This window comes from Haliaeetus albicilla, chromosome 2 (genome assembly GCF_947461875.1).
Source record: "Haliaeetus albicilla chromosome 2, bHalAlb1.1, whole genome shotgun sequence".
In the NCBI taxonomy this organism is placed as follows: domain Eukaryota; kingdom Metazoa; phylum Chordata; class Aves; order Accipitriformes; family Accipitridae; genus Haliaeetus; species Haliaeetus albicilla.
In genome coordinates this window covers 56,635,389-56,658,457 of record NC_091484.1, presented here as the reverse complement: position 1 = coordinate 56,658,457, position 23,069 = coordinate 56,635,389, and the positions used below count along the sequence as shown (strand labels likewise).

At 40.4% G+C, this 23,069-nt stretch overlaps 1 protein-coding gene across 1 annotated transcript; it reads right to left on the bottom strand.

Moving 5' to 3' along the window:
- Window positions 1-208: 208 nt before the first annotated feature.
- STEAP4 (STEAP4 metalloreductase) lies at window positions 209-21,766 on the bottom strand. Its single transcript, XM_009918699.2, has 5 exons — window positions 21,414-21,766; window positions 5,099-5,554; window positions 3,283-3,810; window positions 2,520-2,684; window positions 209-1,507 (listed from the first exon to the last, which is right to left on the bottom strand). Exons 2-5 carry the CDS (start codon window positions 5,552-5,554, stop codon window positions 1,238-1,240), a joined length of 1,419 nt encoding a protein of 472 aa, XP_009917001.2. The 5' UTR covers window positions 21,414-21,766; the 3' UTR covers window positions 209-1,237.
- Window positions 21,767-23,069: the final 1,303 nt, after the last annotated feature.

Here is a 23,069-nt window from a genome sequence, read left to right as displayed (position 1 = left end):
ACTTTGATGACTACGCAAAGATCTGTTTATGTGAGCATCCAAGGAGCAAACAACAATGGGAGAAGGTGAGCCCAGGTAGCTGGCTGAAGACAGGATCCCATTTTATTCCTTGCCCCAAGGCATTCCAAAACCTTTGTGCAACTAAGCATAGCAGCAGCTGCATTGTATCAAAAGAGATTCCAGAAATTATAACACAGCTCAATACTGTAAAAAAAAATTCTTTATTGTGGTTAAAATATGTATATTTTCATAGAATATCTGTAATATTGCATCCAAAGGTTTATTTTTTGAAAAATCAGCAATATTATCTTCATGAGATATAACCATGACATATAATACAACCCCTTCATAGAATAGGATTTTCCTTCGGTTTCTTTCCTTACAACTCACTGCTTACACAAAAAAAATCACTGACCACTTTCTGCCTATACTTGAGAAGCTTAGGCTCATGAGCACATCTCGCATCTTTCTGCCATTTTGGTCTCTCCTCCATTCCCTTGCCACCTGAGTTTCTGGTAGAGCAGTAAAAGTAAGGATTCAGTAATCCTTGGCCTGTACACTTTGAACATTAGGGTTCCTGTACGCAAACAAAACAAATCTTACTCAACTATCTCTAAGGTATGAACATAGGTCTCTTTTGGATTAGATATTAATGGAGGATAAACTAGTACTGGGAGGAAGAGAGCTGTTCCTCAGCCAGCATCCATCCTGCACTCATTCTCTGGGTGCTGGTGGCTTCTGAGGGGGGAAGCAGGGTGTGTGTTCATGCATGTGTGCATGTGGGTCTGTGTGGGTGTGTGTAGGTGCATGTAGACCTGAGTCCCAATGGGCAGGATAGGGAAGAAGAGCAGATGCCATCTAACGCCAATGGTTACTCTGGTTCTGCCCAGCCCTGGGGAAGATTTGGAACGACAGAGGAGGGACATGGAGCACCACTTATTTTTCTCATACCCTTAGGAATGGAGGGTGAATAGGCAAGGGGGAATGTACTGAGCAAAAGAGGGCCTGCACCTGTGTGAAAGCATGCCTGGGGTGCAGGAACAAAATGGCCTCATTTGATTTGTATTTTAATGCTTGTATTTGATGCTTGTCATTGGGGTGGCTTTATTTTACTCAGGGCCTGGCCAAGTTTTTCACTTTTTCTCTCACTCTCCAGATAAAGGAGGCTCAGGACTTCAGTTTGATATGCCTTCATAATGTTTTTTTTTCTTCTTTTTGATAATACAGGTTAGTCTAATTATACAGCAGACTTATTGATAATGTAATTTGACTGTTCTGAGTATTGGGGATTCCTCTCCCAGCCCTGTCGAATTCGCGTGAGAGGTTTGTCTAGACAAGGAAATATCAGCACAAATTTGACAACCAGTACAATGCATGGAACAATGAGAGAGAGCATATAGGCGTTTGGAAGATACCATCTGTATGATGATGGGCTCAGGAACCGGTTTCCACCGTAAACCAGTGTGTGTGCAGTGCACAAAATCAGTGTCAGATATCCCAGTTTGGACTAGGGGAGAACAAAGCAAAGAAAGAAAGGGACATTAAAACAGTAAATTAAACCAGAACAAATGCAATCTACAGGACACGGTAAGCTTTGTGGAATGTGCAAACTTTGGGGCTAATTGGGGACTGCTGAAATGAAACTGTTTCATATAATATAAAGTCTCTTATTGTTTTTTAATAAAGATTCATTCAAATGGATCTAGGTGAAACACACTTTTTTTTTTTCTTCCTCCATCAACAATCCTGATAATTTTTGCTAGCTCACACATACTGCCTACTGGTTGTCATATTTGTGAAAATGCAGAGGAAATGCTGAAATTCAGTGGAGAGATCCAAGCTTTTATATGCTCTAGTGCTAGTCCATCCAGAACGACCATACTGTGCAAGTTTTTGGCCTTGATAAAACATTCATTGACAGTAATTTCCCCTTCCCTTGCTTCCCTGCCCCTGCCAGCCCAGCTCCTGCAGAGGCACGGCAGCTTGCACCAAGCTTCCTCTGAACAGGGGGCTGAGATTATAGTGTTACCAAGGGCAGCCTGCTTATAGGCACAGCAGTTTTTAGAGTCTGCAGAAACTGCAGATTCTCTTTAGATGCTTGGCATCAAGAGTATCTGAGTTATAAAGTCATTTTTCAGACCGATTTTAACTGAATTATCTTGTGAACCAACAAAATTAGCCCAATAAATGGCTAAAATATTTTGTGACTTAGTATTTGTGGAATTTGATAATTCCACAATGTCAGCTTTCTGTTTGTTATTTAGGAGCTCATGTCTTCCCAATTTTCTCTTGTTAATGCAGTAATCCCAGTTGTACCATAATCAGCCATCAGAGCAGTTGTGTTTTTTTACAGGTGAGCTGTATAGCCATGTAGATTCTTTTTTCACTGTGTGATGGTGGATAGTGCACACATCACATTCGGAGATACTAATGGAGGAAAGCCCTAAGTCTCTAGTAGACCTGTCTCTGGTCATAGTTTATAAGGCAAGAAGGTGTTTTAGAATAAGTCTTTTTCTTACCTGTACAAATCGAAATTCTCGCCAGTTGACATTGTTGCTGATTGAAGGCAAGGAAGTTATTCCCAGAAGAACAAATAAAAAAAATCCTAAAATCCCCAAAGCCAAATAAGAGTCACTAAGCCAGGCATTTGTGGTGTTGAGTGGTTCTGTTTTATTGTTCAGTGCCTGAAGAAAAGAAGACCAGGTATATCTCAGTGATAGCAGTTTTAGGATGAATATGCAGAAAATATCCTTTAAGGTAACTAGGAGATAAATGTTATACATTAACTCTCTGAAAATCATCAGAGATTTACTTTGAATGCCTACTCAAAAACCAAAAAAGACATTATATGACATATAGGTTCCATGTACCTATAATCGTGGTGCGTGTTTTATGCTGCTGTAGACCTACTGTTGAGGACAGGTATGTGATCCTTTGTTAAATAAGGTCAGAAAGTCAAACTATGTCCCATTCTAAAGGTACATGGTGAAATAGGGAAATATGTTTCTTTAAATTACTCTTGATGTTTAAATTTTCCCTGTTTATTTTATTAATATATAAACTATCTAGGAGGAAGACTGAGGCCACAAATCCCCTCAACTCAACATAATGTCCACAAACATTGGATATACCACTGGTTAAAAGGAACACAGAAACTGGGAAAACAACCCTATTGTAAAGAACATTAGAATGTCCACATACATTTCTGAAGCTCGAGGTAGAAGGTAGTATTTGTAACAGGGACAGAAGAAAGGAAGACATAGAGCAGGGAACAAAACCTACCTGGGAGACGATTCGGCTGCTGATTCTCCATCTTACGAAGAAGCGAATTGGGATAATAAGAGTGTACAAAACATGCAGAGAAGCAAATGCCAAGGCTACTAGTCCAAGTTGTTTCCTACACAGCATCCATTTGTCCAGCCAGTCTGGGAAACGGCGGTATTTGGTACCTCTGTATAACTGAATAATTGCAGCAAGTACACCAGGAAGATAAACCAAGGCAAGAAGGATGAGTGCCAATATAGGGCAGATCCGATTTGGAATGGAAATTGCAATAAAAAATGAAAAGTCTTTGTTTTCATAAACATAAGGGTAAATTACATCACGAGCCAAACAGTAGAAGAAGAAGAATGCAGTTAAGCCAAGGGACAAAAGGATGGGAAACTTCCACATTGGAAAGAGCTGCAGAGGGTAATTTTCTATTTCCTGAGCAGCCAAGAGGGATCCCCGATCTACTGGAGTGAGACCCAGTGCACGAACAATGGCCATCACCATGTGTTTAGCTTCCATGTCGTCTCCACAGACAAACACCTGCAGCCAAAACCAAACAGAAGTTTTATTTAGACAGACTTTTGTGACATTCTCTACTGCCATCCTGCCTGGGTATGGATGATGAGCACAAGCTTTCCAGGCTATTTGTTGGCTTCTCTGTTGTCCTTAATTTATATAGGCAAAAAGTAGCCTATAGGTACTTTCTTGGCCAACAAACACAAGAACTAAGAATATGAATCTTTTCTTTGGGGAAGGAGATGATTGTTTCAAGTGGCAAAATTTTGTATCTGAAAAGAACAATATGTAACACACTTAGTTCAAGTCTTTGCCTAGAACACTTGACATACTCTTCTGAAGACCTGCAAGCAGTTTGTAAGCACAAGGTTTTATAGTAGTAAATAGGAGCAAAATTTTCAATAGGGGTATAGAGGAGCAAAATTTTCAATTTTTCTTTCTAAATCTAGGAAAATAGTGAAGAAACAGCCTTTTCTGTGAGTGGTCAAGACAATACTTCTTTTGGACCTGGGAGAAAGGGGGCAATATCTGCTCTGTTCGATATGATGAAGGCTTGTAGAACCTAGGCTTGGAAGTCCTTGGGTCCTTAGTTTAGCCAAAACCATTTATCTGGCAGCAGAAAGCAAAGCTAGCAATGGTTGGAGTAGCTGGCTGATTTTGTGCATTGTACAAGAGCACTGTTCCTCAGAGAGGCAGAAAACAGGGTAGCAATAAATGATTTGTCTTCAAGTAAGCTGCTGTGTTGCTTCGTAGGACCAGCTCTGTGCTCGCTGACCTGTGTTTAAGGAGCTGGTTAAAATGGTTTGTACACACTGTTGTGTTAAACTTCTGTGGTGATGGATTCTGATTTAGAAAACTTTATTAATTTATTCACCTTCCAGCTCACTTCTGCTGCCCATACTCATTCTATTGCCCCATCATATCCCTTGACTCCCTTTTTTTGCTCTCTTCATTTTATTCTTGCTTTGATATATTCCTCCTATTTCCTTTCTGTTTAACTTTACAATCCCAAGGAACAACTGATGCAACCCTCATTTCCTCCTGATTTGCCATCTCTCTCTTTGTAGCTCTGCTATCTTTCTTTCCTTGCTTCTCTAGTGTCCCCAAACACCTTACCAAGTTTGGAGGCAAGGTATTGATATTCCTTGTCATGCCAAAAGTAAATTTTAGCTCACATTTAATTTGAAATGGGCAATTATAGTGAAAATACCATCTCAACCCTGTCTGATTTGTGTGTCCTGTGTGTGTTTTGTCTAGCTGTTAAGAAGCCATACGATATATAATTCTATGACATAGAGTTGCTCAGTCTTACCTGCCGGCTTGCATCCAATGTGCCTGACTGCAAGGCCCAGGCTGACACGGTGTTAAAGGCTTTCACAACCTTAGCGCCAGGCACCAGCTGAGCGAGGTACTCTGCATTGGATTCAGGATACTGGTTTATTTTTACGTTGTTGCTTACATCCACCAAGACTTTCCCACGCAGAATTTCTGCTAGTGGTATAAGGAAGTCGTAATGTTGCCTCTGGATTGCGATAATGATGATGGCAGCTTTCTGTGCTGCCTCTGCATGGCTGAACACCTCTGCACCCTTGGGAATCAGGCTGGATGTCTGTGTGCTCCGGCTTCCAAACACGACAGGGTAACCAGACTGAATCATTTTATGCCCCAGAGCTCTTCCAAAATCTCCAGTTCCAAATATGCACACTGTCTCTCTTTTGCTAGAAGTGTTAGGAGCCAAAGCCATTGTGTTGGAAGAATTTTTATTCATCTGTTAAAAAAAAAAAAGTAATATGAACAAACTAAGCAAAACATCAATTTCTTGAAAATGAAAGGTTAGCATCCACTCTGGCTATACAAAATAAATATCTGAGAGTTTTCTTGCCTCTTAATATGCTTCCTGCACACTCTTCTGAATGGACACTCTCAGAAGACTTCTGTACAGTTTTTAAAAAACAGTTCTGGGTATTCACCTCTCCATCTCTTATGGCACCCTCTTTTCCATCCATTTTATGGATTTTAATATTCAGCTGAACTGTTGCAGTTTTCCTCTCTCAAAGGGAAAACAGGAGCAAAAGATACAGGAGCACAGAGAGCAAGGGTTGCACACGTTTCAGAGTAATTTCTGCTTACTTATGCTACAGAAAAAACATTGAAGAGGAGTGTGTTTCTAATCAAATTAGAACCTGGAAGATCTTTTGTAAAATACTTGCGTCACGTCCCAATTTCTCAGGACGACGACTCAGGTTTGCTGATTCCCAGGTCAGGACTAAGGTGAAACAACACCAGGGATCTTTTATCTCACAAAACTCAAATTTATTCACTCACAACAAGAATTGGCATGCTCACCACAAAAATTGGTATGCTCACAACAAAAACTGGCATGAAACTATGTCAGTAAACTGTGTAACATGTGCTAACCATATATCACCAAACACATACTACAGGCCTTGCTTATTTGGGGATCAGTTCAGGGAAGACAATAAGGAGAGCACACCCATTGAGTCACGAGGTTCAGAGCAGACCCCCTTGCTTTCTAGACTCCTTCTCAGTGAGGAGCCCAGGGGCGGCTGGACCCACTCCTAGTCCCAGACTTGGTCAACGGTTTATGTCTGAAGGGATGAGTTGTAGGCATTATCAAAAAGAGAGAGAGAGAGAGAGAAGAGAAAGATTTCACTGGTCCTGAGTCCAGCATTGGTTCAGTCAGCCGAGGGGTCCAGTTCCAGTGGGATTGCGCACGTGGGCTTCAGTTTGTGTCCTTTTATCATCCTTGCCCCTCCTTCGGGTGGGCACTCAAACTCATTAGGCTAGTTAAGTGTCATGAGCAGTGTGTGACCCTTTGGGAAATGGGTCCGTGGTCTTGGGGGTTGTTTGGGGAGTAACTTCCCCTTCCCTGCAGATGCGATCTTTCACTGTGCATGGTGAGCTTCTCTGCTCAGCACATCAGAACAGCACAACAGAACACGGAGCTGTGCACCCTCCAGCACACTCTCCCTGTCTGGTTGCTGATGGGTGCTGATTGGCTTCTTTTCACCTGTGGTTCCTTGCTATGCAGGTTCATCCTTAAGCAGAACTTGTCCCATCATGATATTTGAGACATTAACTCTTTCAGTCTCTCACAACTTGAAGAAGAGATATTATGAAAGGTAGCTACGAACCTATCTGTTGTCCTCAGCATTTCCTTAATACGACTAGTCAGTGCCAGTTTATTATTGTTCTTCAATTTCCTGAAGAATATCCTGTGAAGCATTTGGACAGTGGAATTGGAATATTTAATGTTGAACATTTATTTTTTATATTTATATATTACTCATAATAAAATTCTCTTTGAGGTTTTTATCTATCCTCCTTTATCTCTGTACCTAGAAGCTTCAAAGTCTTTAATGTATTATCCATGCCATAGCAGTACGTACGCTCTGTACTAGCACAGTGAGACCCATGATACAAATACAGAATAAAAAAGGTCTGCTCCAAAGTTCTTGCAGTAGGTCCACATGCTGTTGTCCTCACTTTACAAAAGGTGAACTCAGACCAGAAAACCTAAGGCCCGAAGGAAGACCTCCAACAGGAGATCTTGAGAGATTCTCTTGGATTTACCAGCAATTTAGTACTTAGAGCAGCCATTTAATTTGCAGGAGCCCTGATTCAAGTCTTTCACTGCATCACAGATAACTGTCTTAATTAAAGCTGTGGGAATAACTGATTTTGCAATTTTCAGGAAAAAAATGCTTGAAATGGTTAGCTAGACCTAAAACAATTGCATTGCTACTGCTGTTTATTAATCCTTTGCTTACATTCTTCTGTGAAGCACTGTTCAGAATGAAACTCTGCCATTTAAAAATACTGAGATGATGTTCTTCACTTTCTTTCATATTTTTCTCTAGCCAGAACAGTTTTCCATTTTAAAAATCTGGCATGATTTAAAATTGTTTGACCCAAAACTTGCATTTGTTTGGTGAGTAAAAAAATCAAGCCTGAACCTCCCCCTACACTGCGGTGGCCTGGAGTTAAGGGCCGTGAGTTGGGGATGCAGACATCTTTTTGGCCTGTGCTGGAGGCTGTAAGCTTCATGAGCAACATAGGCAGAGAAATGCATATTCTGAGAATCATATGTGAAGATTTTGGCTTGAACTAGCTGTATGTGTAGCTAGCTAGCCCTTAGTTGGCATCAGTGCCTGCTCAGCACTGTTCTTGCAATGAGCTGTGGGAGCCCTGGGATTTAGAAAGCTGCCAAGGGAGTTTGCTTCTGGTCATTGGGGGAAAGCATCGATTCAGGCAGAGAAGGACCCAAGGATCTGTGTGCTCGTGGCCTGTGTGGCTGGTGCAGGTCCCACGGGAGGCTTTGCAGCACAGCAGGGTGTTAACCCCAGCTCTCCTGAAGCTGCAGTCCCAGCTACCCAGCTGGAGTCTGTGTACTTTGTCAAGTAACAAGCTAAGCATGAAAATAGATCCTCAAAGGGACCCATCTGAGTGTCTCTTGCATATTTGTGTGCTCTGACACATGCATACAAATGCAAAGTCCTTTGACATATTTAAAAATAATTCTCTGAGAGCTTCATTAATGTCCCATGAGGCTCTAATGTGACTAAAGATATAAAATCCCTTTTTGGGGATAGCCTGTATTTCAAAAAGAACAGAAGAGTTGCGTATGTAATATTAATAAATGGTCCAACTCAGTACCTAATAAGACTCAGCTTTCCTTTCTTAATTTTGCCTTTTAACGAAGTAGGCTCCCATCCAAAATGAAAAGTAAAACTTAGTTGTAACACCTGATCGTCCAGTTGAAAACTTCTGTATCTGTCCTCAGGAAATCATTAAGTTATTGCTGAGTGAACTATGCAAGTTATTCTATTCTCCAAAGTAAGACTGGAAAAAAACAAAACTCGGATGTTATCAGATAATACATTTGGTAGATCAGTTAAAGTTATGTTTTGTTTGAGCTTATAAAAATATTTAATATAGAAATGGATCCACCAGCAAGAAATATATCTATAAAGTGCTTCCATTGTTCACTAATACTGAACATCTCATTTGCTAGTGAACACTGAACTCATCTTGCCAGAAAAGAGAAAAAGAGGGAGATGAAAAGAAAAATTAAGGTAAGGAACATTCTGTTTTTCAAAATACAGTTTCTTGGAATACTATCTAAGATTTAAAGGGACTTGTACAAGGCAGTGAGTATTATTCCATAGAAAGCTGAAGAGAGTTAAAGCTGCCTTTAATACTGGTGGTCTAATTTAGCTTAATACTATTTTTAACAAGAGAGACAATTTGCTTGAATAAATTAAGCAGAGTTTACCTTTTCTTTTTAAGAATTACTTAATAGGGATGCCCATAGCTGTTATGATGGTACACATTATATATTAGAAATAAACTGGTCACCAATGAATTTAATAACAAGTTAAAAATATATTGTAAAACTGATATTAATTTAACAGTACACCTGCTACTTCTGAAAATCACATGTAAGACAAGGCAAGTTTGCTTTTAAATTCCAGGCCTTCCGGACCATGCCTCCTTCTAACACAGACAGAAATTAAATTAATTTTCTCCATTGAACCCTTTTTTTCCTTCCTTCCAACATGACTTTGTGCCAGCTGGCTGTTGTTGAACTAAAAGAAGTTTGTGGGCTTTGCAGTGAACTTCTGGAGGTTAATTCAGGTGGTAAGTTATGAGTACATAGACAGTGCATAGATAAATTCAGGCTTTGCTGTGTGTATTTGAAGAAAATGCAGCCTCTGATGGCAACTCAGTGGGTGTAAAGTCAAAACAAGGAAAATGGCCTCCCAGAGTCCATGACAGCGATAGTTGCAATGCAAAAAGATACTCGTGTTCTATAGGACAAGGTATTTTATAGTCATGCATCAGTGTGAAAGATGAGAAGCAGAAGTACATCACAAAGGGACACAGGGCCAGTCTGGTGCCTGGGAGCTCAGCCCAAAGGCTGACACTGGGGTTTCAGTAAGCAGCTGATGGCAGTGGGGGTCTGCTCTATGCCCATGGGTTATGCTGAGCGCTCTCAAAGCGCCAGAGGAAAGCAGAAATACTAGCAAAGAAACATGTAGTCATCATTATCTGTTCTTTTATATATGTAGTCATATATTATCTGAAAAAAAAGCCATAGAGATTTGTATCCATACATATTATTTTTACCTATATCCATCCCTCTAACATTAGAGCACTAGTGATGCCTTTTGTTATTTGAAAGATAATCCATGTAAGCTTCTGTAGTGATTAACTGTGTCCTTTCTCTTCTGCATTGTCGCTGTATTCTTATACACTGAATTATCCTATTTCAAGGAAAATGGTGGTAATCTCTGAGTTTACTTGTTCAGTAATGATAAAAGGAGCCGCTGAAAGAAAAAAAGAAGCTAAATGCAAAACTTGTTTCTACCCACTGCAAAAACACTAGGGGAACTGAATGAAGGTACAATGTTTAGTTCAGCAGTTATATGTAAATAATTTGGTTATGTACGAATTTGAATGAAGACAGGCATATTGCTTTGCACATGGGAAAAAGGAGGGATTTCCTAGCAAAAGCAATGCCACAGATGAAGTACAGTGCCAAAACTGGAAAGGCAGAGATGGGACTGAGACATAGACTGGGATGGATAATGGAAGGATCAGAAGGATGTAACATGAAATAGCAGATGGGAGGTCAATGGAATGATTCAAAATGTAGAAAGACAAGATGAAAGGAGCAGGAAAGAGTAATTTTACTATTTACATTTAAAAAAGAAACAAGGCAAGTAAGTCTGGTAGTGATTTCAAGAGATTATCTAGTCCATCTCCCTCCCTAAGGGAGGATGAACTATGTTTAAACCAAGTCTGACAGATGCTTGTCTAACCTGTTTGTAAAACCTTCCTGTATCGTAGATCCTGAAGTCTTCCTTGCTTACTGCTTTCTCAGCCATATTAGGCAGATTTTCCTATGTGTAGTCCATATTGCCTTCTTCACAGTAGACACAGGTGTCAGTTTATACCCCTTCTCTTTGCAGCAGCTTTTGTTGGACATGAAAGCTGTTACCATTTCACCCTTTTCTTCCCTAGATAAAACAACCCCAGATCTTTCCCTGCAACTTATGCTTCTGAGAGTGGTGATCTTTCTCATGGCTTTCTTCTGATCTTTCTAGGCTAAATTGCTCCAAATGTTAATTAAAAGTATGGTGCTAAACCGGAATACAGTACTCTTGCTGAGATCTTACCAGGTAAAAAAGGATTGCTTCACTTGCCTCATAGACAACACATCATCCCACTGTCACATTTGTCTTATTCACAGCACAGCTGATTCATAGCCATTAAGTCATTAAGTGGTGCATTAAGGGGCTATGAGTACTTTAACAATTAGTGTGTGGCAACAGGAACGAAGATGTGGAGTGAAACAGCTGGTGCTGAGCACATGATATTCACACTATCCATGTGTCAAAGGTTTCCACCTCTCACTAACTTTGGTCTAGTACCACAGCCTGAGTGCCCATTAGCAGCTGCAGTGCGTTGGGGTGCACCTAAGGTATGTCTTCTGGCTCAGCTTTCATGGAAAGGAATCTAGTTTCATATGCTCCAAGAGCTCTCTGTGGTGTAAAGCAAAGCTTGAAAAATGGTGATCTGCTCCTACATCTGATCAGAACTGAAATACTAATGTAAATGCATGCTGTTACACCCAATCCTTTAATTGGACTGCTCCCACGCCACTTGTTCCACCCTTGATTTCTGTAGTTTTTTTCTGACTCAGACCTGTATCCTGCACTTGTCCCTGTTGAACAGCACCATATTTTTTCAAGCTGTAGCTTCAATTTGTCAAGACAATTTTGATTTCTAAGCCTGTCCTCTAATGTGCTTGCAGCCCTTTTCAACTTTGTCAGATTGTCAGCTTTAATAAGCATAGTGTCTATTCCAGAGTCTGTGCCATTTAATGAAATTCTGGAAGGGACTTTTGCCAGGAGAGACCCCCTGTATATTGCAGTAAATGTAGTCTTCCATTTTGACAATGACTAAGTGAGAGACTGAAAATGTTTCTAGTTCTGCAGAACCTTACCTTACCGTAGTTTAATCCAGGCTGCATTTTCCTAGTATGCTTTTGAAAATCTTCTCTAACATTTACCATACTAAAAACTTCACTCATCTCAAGTTGTATAGCCTCTGTGATTCACAAAGCCTGTTATCCTGTTATAAAAGGAAATGAGGTTGGTTTGGAATGATTTGTTGTTGATTAATCCATGAGCCTATAACCTGTTTTTTTCTTATCTTCTATTTGCTGCTTCTATTTGTTTGAGAATTGTACTTAAATGGATTGGGCCATAATTCTGCACCTCCTTCTTACTTTTAAAGATAGCTGTTATTCTTGTCTTTCCAGTCTTTCAGAACTTAAGCTCTTCCACACAGTTCTTAAAGATAGTTATTAATGGCTGTGGAAATGCTTCAGTTATCCTCTGAACAATGTGAGGTGAATTCCATCAGCCTCACTGATCTCAGGTCATTAAACTCACCTGAGCACAGCCTTATCTCTTTCTTTTGTCATCTAGCCAGAATTTTCAGCTCTTTGCTGCTGATGTAAACTCTTTTATCATGGTTGACCCTTCTAGTGAAGACAGAGCAAAACAAGCATTACAGAGTTGGCTTTCTTGGAGTCATTAGTCAATAGCTTTCTCTCAGTTGAGTGGTGGATCAATTCTGTCCTTGATTTTCCTTTAACGGTTTATGTTTTTACATGAAACTTCTTGTTATTCTTGATGTATCTTACCAATTACATTTCTTTTTGTGCTGGCTTTTCAAATCTTATCAACATATTAGTACTATCCTTCTGTGCTTGTCCACAGATTTTAATTTATGTATGCTATTTGAGTTTGAAGTTTCTGAAGAACTCACAGGTCCAGCCACATGGCTGTCACTGCAGTCCTTGCTCTGTGTTGCAGTCTTTATGTCTCTGCTTTTAACATAGTTTCTTTAAGCAGCTGCCAAATCTTCTGACCTCATTTTCCTCTCAGATTGTACTTCTCATGGAACATCACCTTCCCACCTTCAAAATCTAGTATGCTCAGCTTATTATTCTGTTAGGTAGACAAGTCAATTTTTGAGCCCTTGATCTCATCTGGTGGCCTGTGGTTGTTCCCAGCCATGACAGAACCTCTGTATTTTCCCCTCTATCATCTTCCAAAACCTTCTACTGGGTCTATGTTCTTTTATCTTTGGATTCAGGGCAGAATTTTAGAACATGAAGCAGGATATAAAGACTATGAGAAGATAAATGGCCAAAACATTGCCAGGCGTTTGATCCATAGCCATGTAAAAGAAAGGTTTATAAGTAGAATAAGAAGAGAGTTAATGGCCAGCACAGCTGTGATCCAGGTAGGTTATGGTGTTGTCTGCTGCAGGAGCTACTCTCAAGATTTACAACACTGATCCTTTTATAATATTTTTTTTTTGTTTTTAAGCTCATTGTAAAAATCATAATCCCGAAGGTGGTCATAAAGATTATATGCAGAACAAATATTATGGGAGCATAACTTTAAAAAGTGAAGTATCGAAGGCCCTCTTTCTATGTAAACTAAATATTTTGACTGCTATTTCCTTGTAAATAACAGCAGGGACTCTTACACTATGCAAATAATAGACAGTGCTAGGCATGAGAAAGGCCTCTCTGGAGCAGTTTGCCATTGTTCTAGTACAACATTCTGGAGGCAAATACAGGTCCTGACATAATCCATCTGGCTGATTATATAGCATGCTGGGGGTAGATTCATCTGTGAATTCATACACAGTTATACATGAGTCATGACAACAGTATTGACTGCATATTCCAGTGATTCATGTACTAGAATATCAGTATGAACAGTCTGTTTTCTAGGTTCACCTTTCTAGAAAGAGCTTGTTTCTTCAGATTTCAAGAGGGTTATTTTTCTGTAATGATGGGGAGACACTTGGGTTGACACTTTGGCGTTTATTTAATTTAGTCCATTGCACAGCTGAACTCTAATAGTATCCTGCTGCATGAAGTTGTTAATTCTTCCCTCAGGTTCACTAACCTTTGGTAATTAACTCTGCTTGTACAGTAGTGAAATGGGGACGTCTGGGGTAAGTGGTTTGGGTTCAGACTATGCCCTCCTGTAGATCTCATCTTAAGCTGCTGACATGACTTCTTACATCTCACCTTAACTCCACTGCTCTCTTAACACAGAGGATTTGTCTGTTTCTGTTTTCTTTTTTCCCAAATCTCTTGTTGTCTTTACAGCAAGGATCAGCTGAACTTTCTCACAGCATCCACATATATAAGTCCTCAAGCCTCTGCTAAAGATCTTTTTTAGCCAGAGCTCTGTATCTCTCCGGTCAGGAAACACCTGAAAACATGCAGTTCCTTACATGGATTCAATAACTTCTTTACATAGTTTGAACCGCACAGGCAGGGCTGAGCACATTGCAACTCATTTCACCAAAAGAGATTCAGAGCATGTCTCTTCCAAAACACTTTGAAACCAGATTGTCACCACCACTATGGAGAGAAAGCATAACACGCCACCAGACTTGACGTGATTACATATCTTAATCCTGTTGGGCAACTATGAGCTGATCTTGAATTGGCACTTATGGCTGAACTGGTGAAAATAAAGCCTTTGGAGGTGTCCCATGTCCTGCAGACCTTCCTCATACCCCTTTGAACAGACTAAACAGGTTCAATCAGGTTTGCTTTCCCAAGGCCTCTGTGTACACCTGATCCTTTTCTACCTGGTGAACATACATCCTTCTCAATCACAGGTGGGCTGCACTCGCAGTAACCACAGTGCTTTGACACCATGCTAATGGCATGTACTCATGCTGGTGGCAATGAAGAGCACTGCCTACAACCAAGAGTGTCAAAGGCAGTGAAGTGGCCAGTTTTTTGTTTTGTTTTGTTTTAGTATCAAGTCTCTTTTTTCATTGTTTCGTTCAAATCCCTGGATACCTGTGGATGGGCATGGTAAACTTCAACCAAAAAGTAAATGAGTACATATTTTTGTTTGGAATTATACTTTTTTTGTTGGTAATTTTTAGTTTCCCATGCTGTCAAGTTCTCCAAAGTTAAACAGTTTCTTTCAGGAATAGAGTTAATTCTCATTATTGTCTTAGCTGTTCATTGCATGTACTGGCAAGTAGTAGTCATGCCCAACTGTTTTGATTTTTTTTGTAAATGAGAATCCTGCTTTGTCTTGTCACCTATGATCCAAAGTTGTATATTAGACAAAAGTGCCCTAATACACTAAAATTACATCTAGTAGCCCATTATATATAGTAGAAAAAGCGTGAGATTAAGAAATAATTTCTTGCATATGTAATGATATATGCAGCTTTGGAAGTATCTTTATGAAGTATTTCACACATGCATAATATTCAGTAATCCTGATGTAGCGTGGAAAACAGGTGAAATGTGATTTAAAAAGTCTCCTCAGAAAGACATGTACACTACTCTGAGGCAATCTCATTTCTTAAAATTTCATTTTACCATTCCCACAGAGAGAGAATGAATGCACTATATAACAAATACTATTTCTTATAAGCTGACAGTTGTAGAACCAAATCTGCCCTAAATTATAAACTGCATTTTCTGTTGCTTGACACACCTAAAACTGAAAGGCATGTGCCTAAACTACTCTCCCATGATTAATCGAGTTCTTAAACACATAAAGAAAATAGCAGAATAGCTCCTAACACACGTATTACAACAAATTATTCATTAATTTTCTTTCAAGCAAATGAATATCTGCCGTTCTTCTCAGCAGAAAATCCTGGGCTCCAAGTTTTGACAAAGCTGATAAAAAATAATTGTTTGAGACAATAAATCCTCCTGCAGAGGACATTGCGTTTCCCACATCTTAACTTTTTATCAGGAGAACACTAAAGCTGCCTGGAGGCTCTTCAAACAGATGAAGTATAGGCCTAAATAGATGTGCTTAATGTTGTCTAAATCACAGCAAAGAACTGAGAGGGCTGGAAATCTCACCACCTCCAGCTGCTCCCATAAACATGTAAGACCCAGCTATAACTTGAGTAATTTCCTCAGTCTTTTCAGGGCTGTTGTATCATTCTGAGGTGTGTAGGTATTAAGCTTTAATCCAGGCTAGTCAACTGCGAGGAGAATGAAAATATTTCATAAAACACCTGAAGGTGAGCAATGGTGAGAAGGAGATACAGACCTGCCTACAGCGCAGGGGACACTGGATTTATCCCAGTTGGCCCAGGAGATGTCCCGAGACCTTGAAAGACATGTTTTCAGATCCACTGCATGTGGAGAAGCACCTCCTGGATTCCTGCTGAGTCTTCCCCTCACTGTGAAGCTATTCTCCTGAGCATCTTTTATCTGCCATTTAGAGACATTAACAAATAGCTCTGTCTCACAGAGAAATAACAGTAGAAATAATGAAGCCTGGCTTCCTAGGGGTGTGTGTTTCTTGGCTGATTACAAGTGCTGATTGGAGCTGTTTCCAATCACAGGAGATGAATCCTATAACATTTCTTCTGGATTTTTAGGTCTTTTAAATGTATATAGTCACAGTATAGTCTTTTATTTTTCAGGACTCCTCTGTGGGGGTGTTCAGCTGCCTTTTTTTCACACAACATAAGGAAAACAGAGCCCTCTCTTCTCCTGGTCTATTTGTTTGAAGTCATCACTAAAAAAATGATTGAGGAACACACATAAACATACATATACTCACATACCTCTGCACAATCAGGGAAATCTCACTTCCTACAGAAATCAGGCTAAAATAATGGACACCCTAAAAAATTCATGATGTACACACACTCACATGCATGTCTACCACCAAAAGAGAAGGAAACAAGTGAGAAATGGCTCTTCAGTTGTGACCCTATGTTGTTGTGGTCTGTTGAAAGGCATGGAGGATGAGGCAGGGGATGTTATCTGGGACACTTTTACTGACAGCTCATCAGTAGGATACACAGAGACTGGAATTAGTTGGCTAACCAACCAAAACCAGACCTTCAGAGCACTAAAAATGTAAGAGTTCAAGCCACGTATTTATTACGAGCTCTAGGAGTGCGTGAGAAGCCTGACTCTCTTCCCATTTACACTAATGGAATTGTTGATTTTCAGTTAGCTTGCTTTTGGACCAGGGTGGCATGAGCGGGAAGAAAATGAAGCTCAGTTGCTTCATAACACCTGTGATAAAATCAAATGTGAGGTGGCTGCTGCAGTGCAGTGATGATGTTCTTGGCTCTCTTATGCTCTTAGAAATCTGAGGAGTGAGGGGAGAGTATGATGAAAAGTTTAAGAAAAAGGAGCATATGAAGTTTTCCTGCCAAAACAAATATATGTGGATTTGCAACATGTCTGGAATGGGGCCAAGGAGATTTTACAGAAAGTTCGTTAATCTGTGTTCTTGCTTACACAAGCCTATACACTAAAATGTGTTTAAAGACATGCGATTTAACAGTGGATAAGTTTATCAGCTCCCTTATTCACTTAATATGAAGTGCATTAAATGTATTTACTTGCTCCCTTTGGTTTCCTTTCTTTCTTTTACATGGACTTGCACATTTTCTTCTCCTACTTGACTGCAGTTGAGTGGCATCTGCAGAGACATGCTTGCCTTCAGGACAAAATGAACACTGATATTTTCAGAAATAAAGACATTATGTTCCTCACAAAAAAAAAAAAAAAAAAAAAAAAGAAGAGACAGTTTTAAATGCTGTTGCATTTTTCAGCAAGGAAAAATGTTTATCAGGCAATCTTTTAAAAACTAGTTCTTTCTCAAGATGGAAGAAATTCCCCTTCTTATTGAGCCAATGATTTCAGGACTCTTTAAGCAACAACCTTAAGCTACAGGCTTCAAAAATTAACTGCTGAGAAGCCTGAATTTAAAAATGTGCTTTTAAAATGAAAAGTAAAACAGAGATGACATTAGTAAAAAATTTTCAGAACTGTTCAGGGCAGCATCCTATACTGAGAAATGGAAAGATCTAGGGGTTTTTTTTGTTTGTTTGTTTGTTTTTTTATTTACCAAAGGTCCCTTTGAATTCAGCTCTATTTTTGTAGATGTCTGAGCTGCTGCTGGTAATTCCCTAGCCTGGCAAGTGGGGATGGTTGTGCGCAGCAGTGGGTCATTACCTCGGCCCCTAACCCAGGCGTTGGTACAAATGAAACCTCTCTGCCAGGGTACTGCCTGTGAGCTACGGCTCTTGGAGCGAGCATTGCCACCCAATTGCTTCAGTGCAGCACAGGGCAGCCAGTGTTACCCTGTGCCACGGTCCACTGCACAGGGGCATAGGAAACCTTACACAAAATCTCTTACAAATCTCTGCTGCCTGAGCCCTCTTTTACAGAGGCTGCCACCTTCAGAGGGAAGTCACCCTGGTTTCTGTCTTCTACTTGCTCCTGAGTCTCAGTCAAGGCCACTGGGTATCTCTTTTTCCTACCCCTGTGAAGTACATGGGGTCAAGGCAGAAGTTACATACTCGGTTCTGCGCATCAAGACCATGCAATAAGCAAGAAAGGAGTGTGCCAGGCCCTATCTAATGCAAATGGAGTGAAGGAAAAGGTGGATATCTGGGACATGATACGGAGCAGAGGCAAACGAAAAGCTTATGTGTTCTTACTAAGCTGAAGAGGAAAGAAGAGGGTGCCAGGAGTTACAAAACAAAATGTCATGCTGCTTTTGTAATTGCCAAATTGGACAAAATAATTCTGTCCTGCAGGGTGACCCTCTCTTGCAGCTCCAGCGAGGAAATGCAATACAAAATGAGGAACTGGGTTTTCTGAAAAAAATAATTGTCTTTATTGCATTACCATTTTATGCTATTACAATTATTGCATAATTACCCACTTGTTGTGAGTACTCATGTCTTTTTACATATTTCCTGCTCTCACGGTCCTTGTAGCATGGGACCACCCCAGAGAAATCCTTCGTCATACACTCCTGTGCTCTAATGCCAGAAAGTGTTTTGCTCTTTGGCAATCAACATCTCCACTAAATTTCTTAGCACTTAAGGCTTGTTTATCTAGGGGTGTACAGAAACTTGCTCACATAGTTGGTATCACTAATGGATTGGTGACAGGCAGCAGTAAAACACTTTGATCCCAGTCCTCAGGTGCTGTAACTTGTCTGAGGTGGATGACTGAGCTGCTTCCACCATTGATCAAGCAGTTTGTAGCAGATTATTATAATTAAGCACCTTTGAAGTGCCAAGTTATAGGAAGCTCTGGTGCAGTTCAGGTTGTAGAATTCAAACAAAATTTATTAATACTCTCATTTTTATGGTATGTCATGCTGTTTATGGAAATGGCTTTTCTGCACATTCAGATTTGTCCTGGTGAGGCTGCTCCACTTGGAAAAAGCACATGGAGGGAAATCATCCAGAGCTGAGAACCTGTCTTCACTCCTGATTTAACCATAACCTCATGTTTTCTCAAGCAACTCATGCGATCTGCATCTCCCAGTGGAGGTTTAGACCTAGCCTTGTCGCTGAACCAGGCAGATCTGCAGCACTTTGCCAGCATGACACACAAAGCAGCTCAGCCAAGGCTGAGAAGAGTGATCCTGAGCTGGGCAGCCTGAACGTGTGCCTCCAGCACACCACCACCACCAAAGTTATATCATTCCTCCGGTAATGCCACCAGTAGAGGGTCACCTCAACAGTTTAGTAAAGTAAAAAAAAAAAAATAGCTGGAAGCCACCTTTGCAATTGTGTCTTCAGGGCTGTACTCACTAGTCACTATGAGGTCGGGAGGCAGCTTTGTCAGTCCTCTAATTAATGCTTTTGCGGGTACCTATTCCCGCTCCTCCTCTGTTTCCAAGAAGCACCAATATAACCAGTGCTTACCGAGTTGCCAGCCACTGCCTGCCGCAGCCCTGCCAGAGCACCCTGCCCAAACTGCAGCAGTAGATAGGAGCGAGCTAATCTAAAATCTAATTCTAAATCGAAATAGAATAAAAATGAAGTCAAAATGCCAACATCTATAAAATGTCCCACAGAAAAGAAAATGTTTAAAATGTTGCAGTTCCACTCTGCTAGCACTGTAACTAAGAAGAGAATGGGAGAAACAGTTGGCTCAAATCTTGAAGTTACCAAATAAACAACTTTTAATAAAAATAGACTGGGAAGGGGTGAGAAAGGCCTTAAAATATGCATATTTTAACTACTCTCCCTGAAAGCCTCAGTTGCTGTCTGTGTTTTTGAGGGACTGGGTTTGTAGGGAGGAAAAGGTGGTTCTGAGCCCCCAACGCCCATGCTAGTTACATTGCTGGGACATTTACTATGGACTAGCTCTGCTCTGGTCCTGTGAGCTTAATTGCCATTAGTAGTGGGATTGTTTTGTTTCACCCAAGAGCAGCAGAAACTGCATGTCCCCAACCTGCTCTGCAGTGTGAAACATGGCATGGTACATGCTGGAGGGCAGCAGAGTCAGTTCCCAAGTGAGCTCCTGCTCTCAAATATAACAATAATGTAGGCAACACACTTTGTTAATAATTTCTCAACATGAAGTAGACCCCTTATCTGGTTATCATTTCTGCCTGTAACTAACAGAAGTAATTTAAAAACGTGCCATCTGCCTAAAATTGTACAAATATGAAAAGTGCTTAATATGTTTGTAAAAGAAAATTCCAATATGGAGGAAGAAAGTACAGGGATGCTTGATTTCTCAATGACTATTGAAATATTTCGGTATGTAGTTACAGTACTACTTCATGCTAGTCTAAATCATTGCTATTAACAAATCTAGGAGCTTCAGGAAGGCCACATCTGAAAAAGAATTTACATCTTCCACTAATTGCATCATTTTATAAAGTCTCAAGAGTCTTTAAAAAATTGGCCTATAGTCTGAGTGACAGTTTGTGTTGCAGATTTAGAGGGGATATGAAATTTTCCTATATCAAAGCTGAAGAACAGTTCTGACAGCTGCATATGTTCTCTGAATTAATAATGTGAAGCCGGTATAAGACAATATTTAAGAAAAATCCATTTCTTTCTGCAGCATTGAAGCCCCTTGCTTATAAAATATTAAACAGGATTAAAATTTGTATGCCGCCTGAATGCTAAGAGAAAACATGAAATCCCTGTATGAATCCAGAAGTGAAAAGAATCATTAGTTCCAACTATTATTAGTGATAACTTATGATTTGGGGTAAATCAGACTCCCTTGGAGTACCTGCACTTGCTACTAAAATTCAAACCAGAATTTTGGCTCTGGCTTAGGGAGGAAAATTCACTTTCTCGCTTCATCATTTAAAACCCACTGACCAATCCTTATTTGCAGAAGCTTTCTCCACGTCTTTAACTATAGCAAACACCTCTGGAAGCTTAAATAAACTTGTTATCTGCTATGTAAGCTCTCTGAATACCAATTGACTAATCTGAAGTTCTGGTTTGTCCTCATTTTACAGACACAAATCCTTCCCTATGTCTCAGTGCTTCCTTACATCAGCTCTTAGTGACTAATAGGTTGTATAATGTCAATAAAAAACCAGGACACATGGCCTGGCTTTGTATTTTTTTGTCTAGCAGGGAGAAAGGCTGAGGTAAAATTTTGTCAGGAGACTTAAAAATTTAAGTTCAAGCCCACCTAAACTTCTCAGGTTGATAGTTTAGCTATTCTGTTCCCTGTTCCCACCTGCAGAAGTGGGAGAAATGTGTGTAAAACTCACCTGTGCACTCAACCTTCTGCAATCCCCCTCGGCAAGCCAGTGCTTTCCCAGCCGGTGAGATGCTGTTCGCGCTGGAGCAAGAGAGACCTCGGGAGCTGCAGAGAGGTCCTGTTGCCCGGAGCAGAGTGCAGAAACACTGACAGCCTCCCTGACATTTATCTAGTGGAAGCCAGGGCGAGCGCACAGGGGACGGTACCATGAGGGGATGTTGCAAGCCTTGTCTGTCTGTGCCGGGTGAAAGAACTTCCCGTCAAAGTCCCGGGGAAAGTCCCAGCCCTTGTATTTACAGCTGAGGTGAAGCCATGGTTGCTTTTGTCATGCTGGTACTGACTTGCCCCTTGGCTATCGTCCAGAGCTAAGGTTTGGCTGCATTCCCCAACTCTTGGAAGCCTAACCTGAGAGTTGCAGAAGGCAAGAATGTTGTAGAAGTGCAACAGCAACTATTTGCCTGGAAGGAGAGCTGCTTTTTTTGGGTCATGGCTCTCCTGTGCCATTCCAGCTGTGGGTAGGAACAGGAAGAATGTCACATCGGGATGAAAGGAATTTGACATGGGGATGGTTGAAAGTAACAGATCTCTGAGATTCTCTATATATTCTCGGCAGCTACAGCGATCCTGTGGAGCCAGAGCCTGCGATGGATACATGTTGAGAAATGGGTCTTTAAGGGATAAGCCTCTGGGAGGATGCGAAGCTCTTGATGTTACACATCTGTTTGGAATGGAACATAATTCAAAACAGATGCCTTGAGCATCAAGAAATCACTGGACTGGTTCATAGTCTGGATAGGAGAAAGGGGCTAAGAGAGTCCCACTAGCACTGAGATTTTATTAGAAGTTTGAAAAATGAATTGAAGGGGATTTAAATAATATTGCACTCTACATTTGCAAGCAATGTGTGCCAATAAAGAGGAAGAAAGTAAAAGAAAAATTTTTTTTACATCAGCTTGCTTTTGGAAGACTTACTGGAAACTAACTAGGAAAACATACTGAGAAGGAAAAGATGTAGCAAACATAAAATATAGAATTAATCTCAGAATTTCTTACAGGAGCAAAAGGCACCAAGGCAGTGGACATATCTGGGATTAAACAGTGTAGTATTCTTTTTCAGCTGACCCATCAACTGACATGCTGCCAAAAATAGTGTTATTACATTTAAAATAAAATCTACAGGAAGGGGAAAGGACTCACAGAGCTTAAAATCACAAGGCTAACCCCACAGAAGATACATGAGAAATAAATGTACAAATTCATAACAGATGGAAAAAAAGGACAAGTGCTATGCCCTTCAGAGCATCAAGGTGATGTAAACATTTAGATCCTATGTAAGAATATGAGCAAAAAGGCTGAGAAAGAATTTGAAGCCATTTCCCGGTGGATCAATACCTCATGAATATTAAATAATGTAGGAAAGGGTTGAATTGCCCAACAATTCTCACATCTCTGCGAGCCCTTCATATCGTAAGGCCATGCTTAAAGAAGGAGCTGGATACCCTCATTGCTCTGGGATGACTGGAGGAACTGGCAGAGTAGTTCTTGTAGTTATAGAAAAGATAGATGAAACCCCTTGATTGTCCATAGATAGACCTGAAGGAAAAAAACAGGTCTGTTAGACTACCAAGGGGAGATATGGTCAGTGACAAATAACCTTTCTGTCCTT

Coding starts and splice junctions, on each gene's coding strand:
- STEAP4 (XM_009918699.2), bottom strand. CDS start 5,554: ATGAATAAAAATTCTTCCAACACAATGGCTTTGGCTCCTAACACTTCT. Junction 3,811..5,098: donor CATTGGATGCAAGCCGGCAG/GTAAGACTGAGC, acceptor TTTTGGCTGCAG/GTGTTTGTCTGTGGAGACGA. Junction 1,508..2,519: donor GAGAATTTCGATTTGTACAG/GTAAGAAAAAGA, acceptor GTTCTCCCCTAG/TCCAAACTGGGATATCTGAC.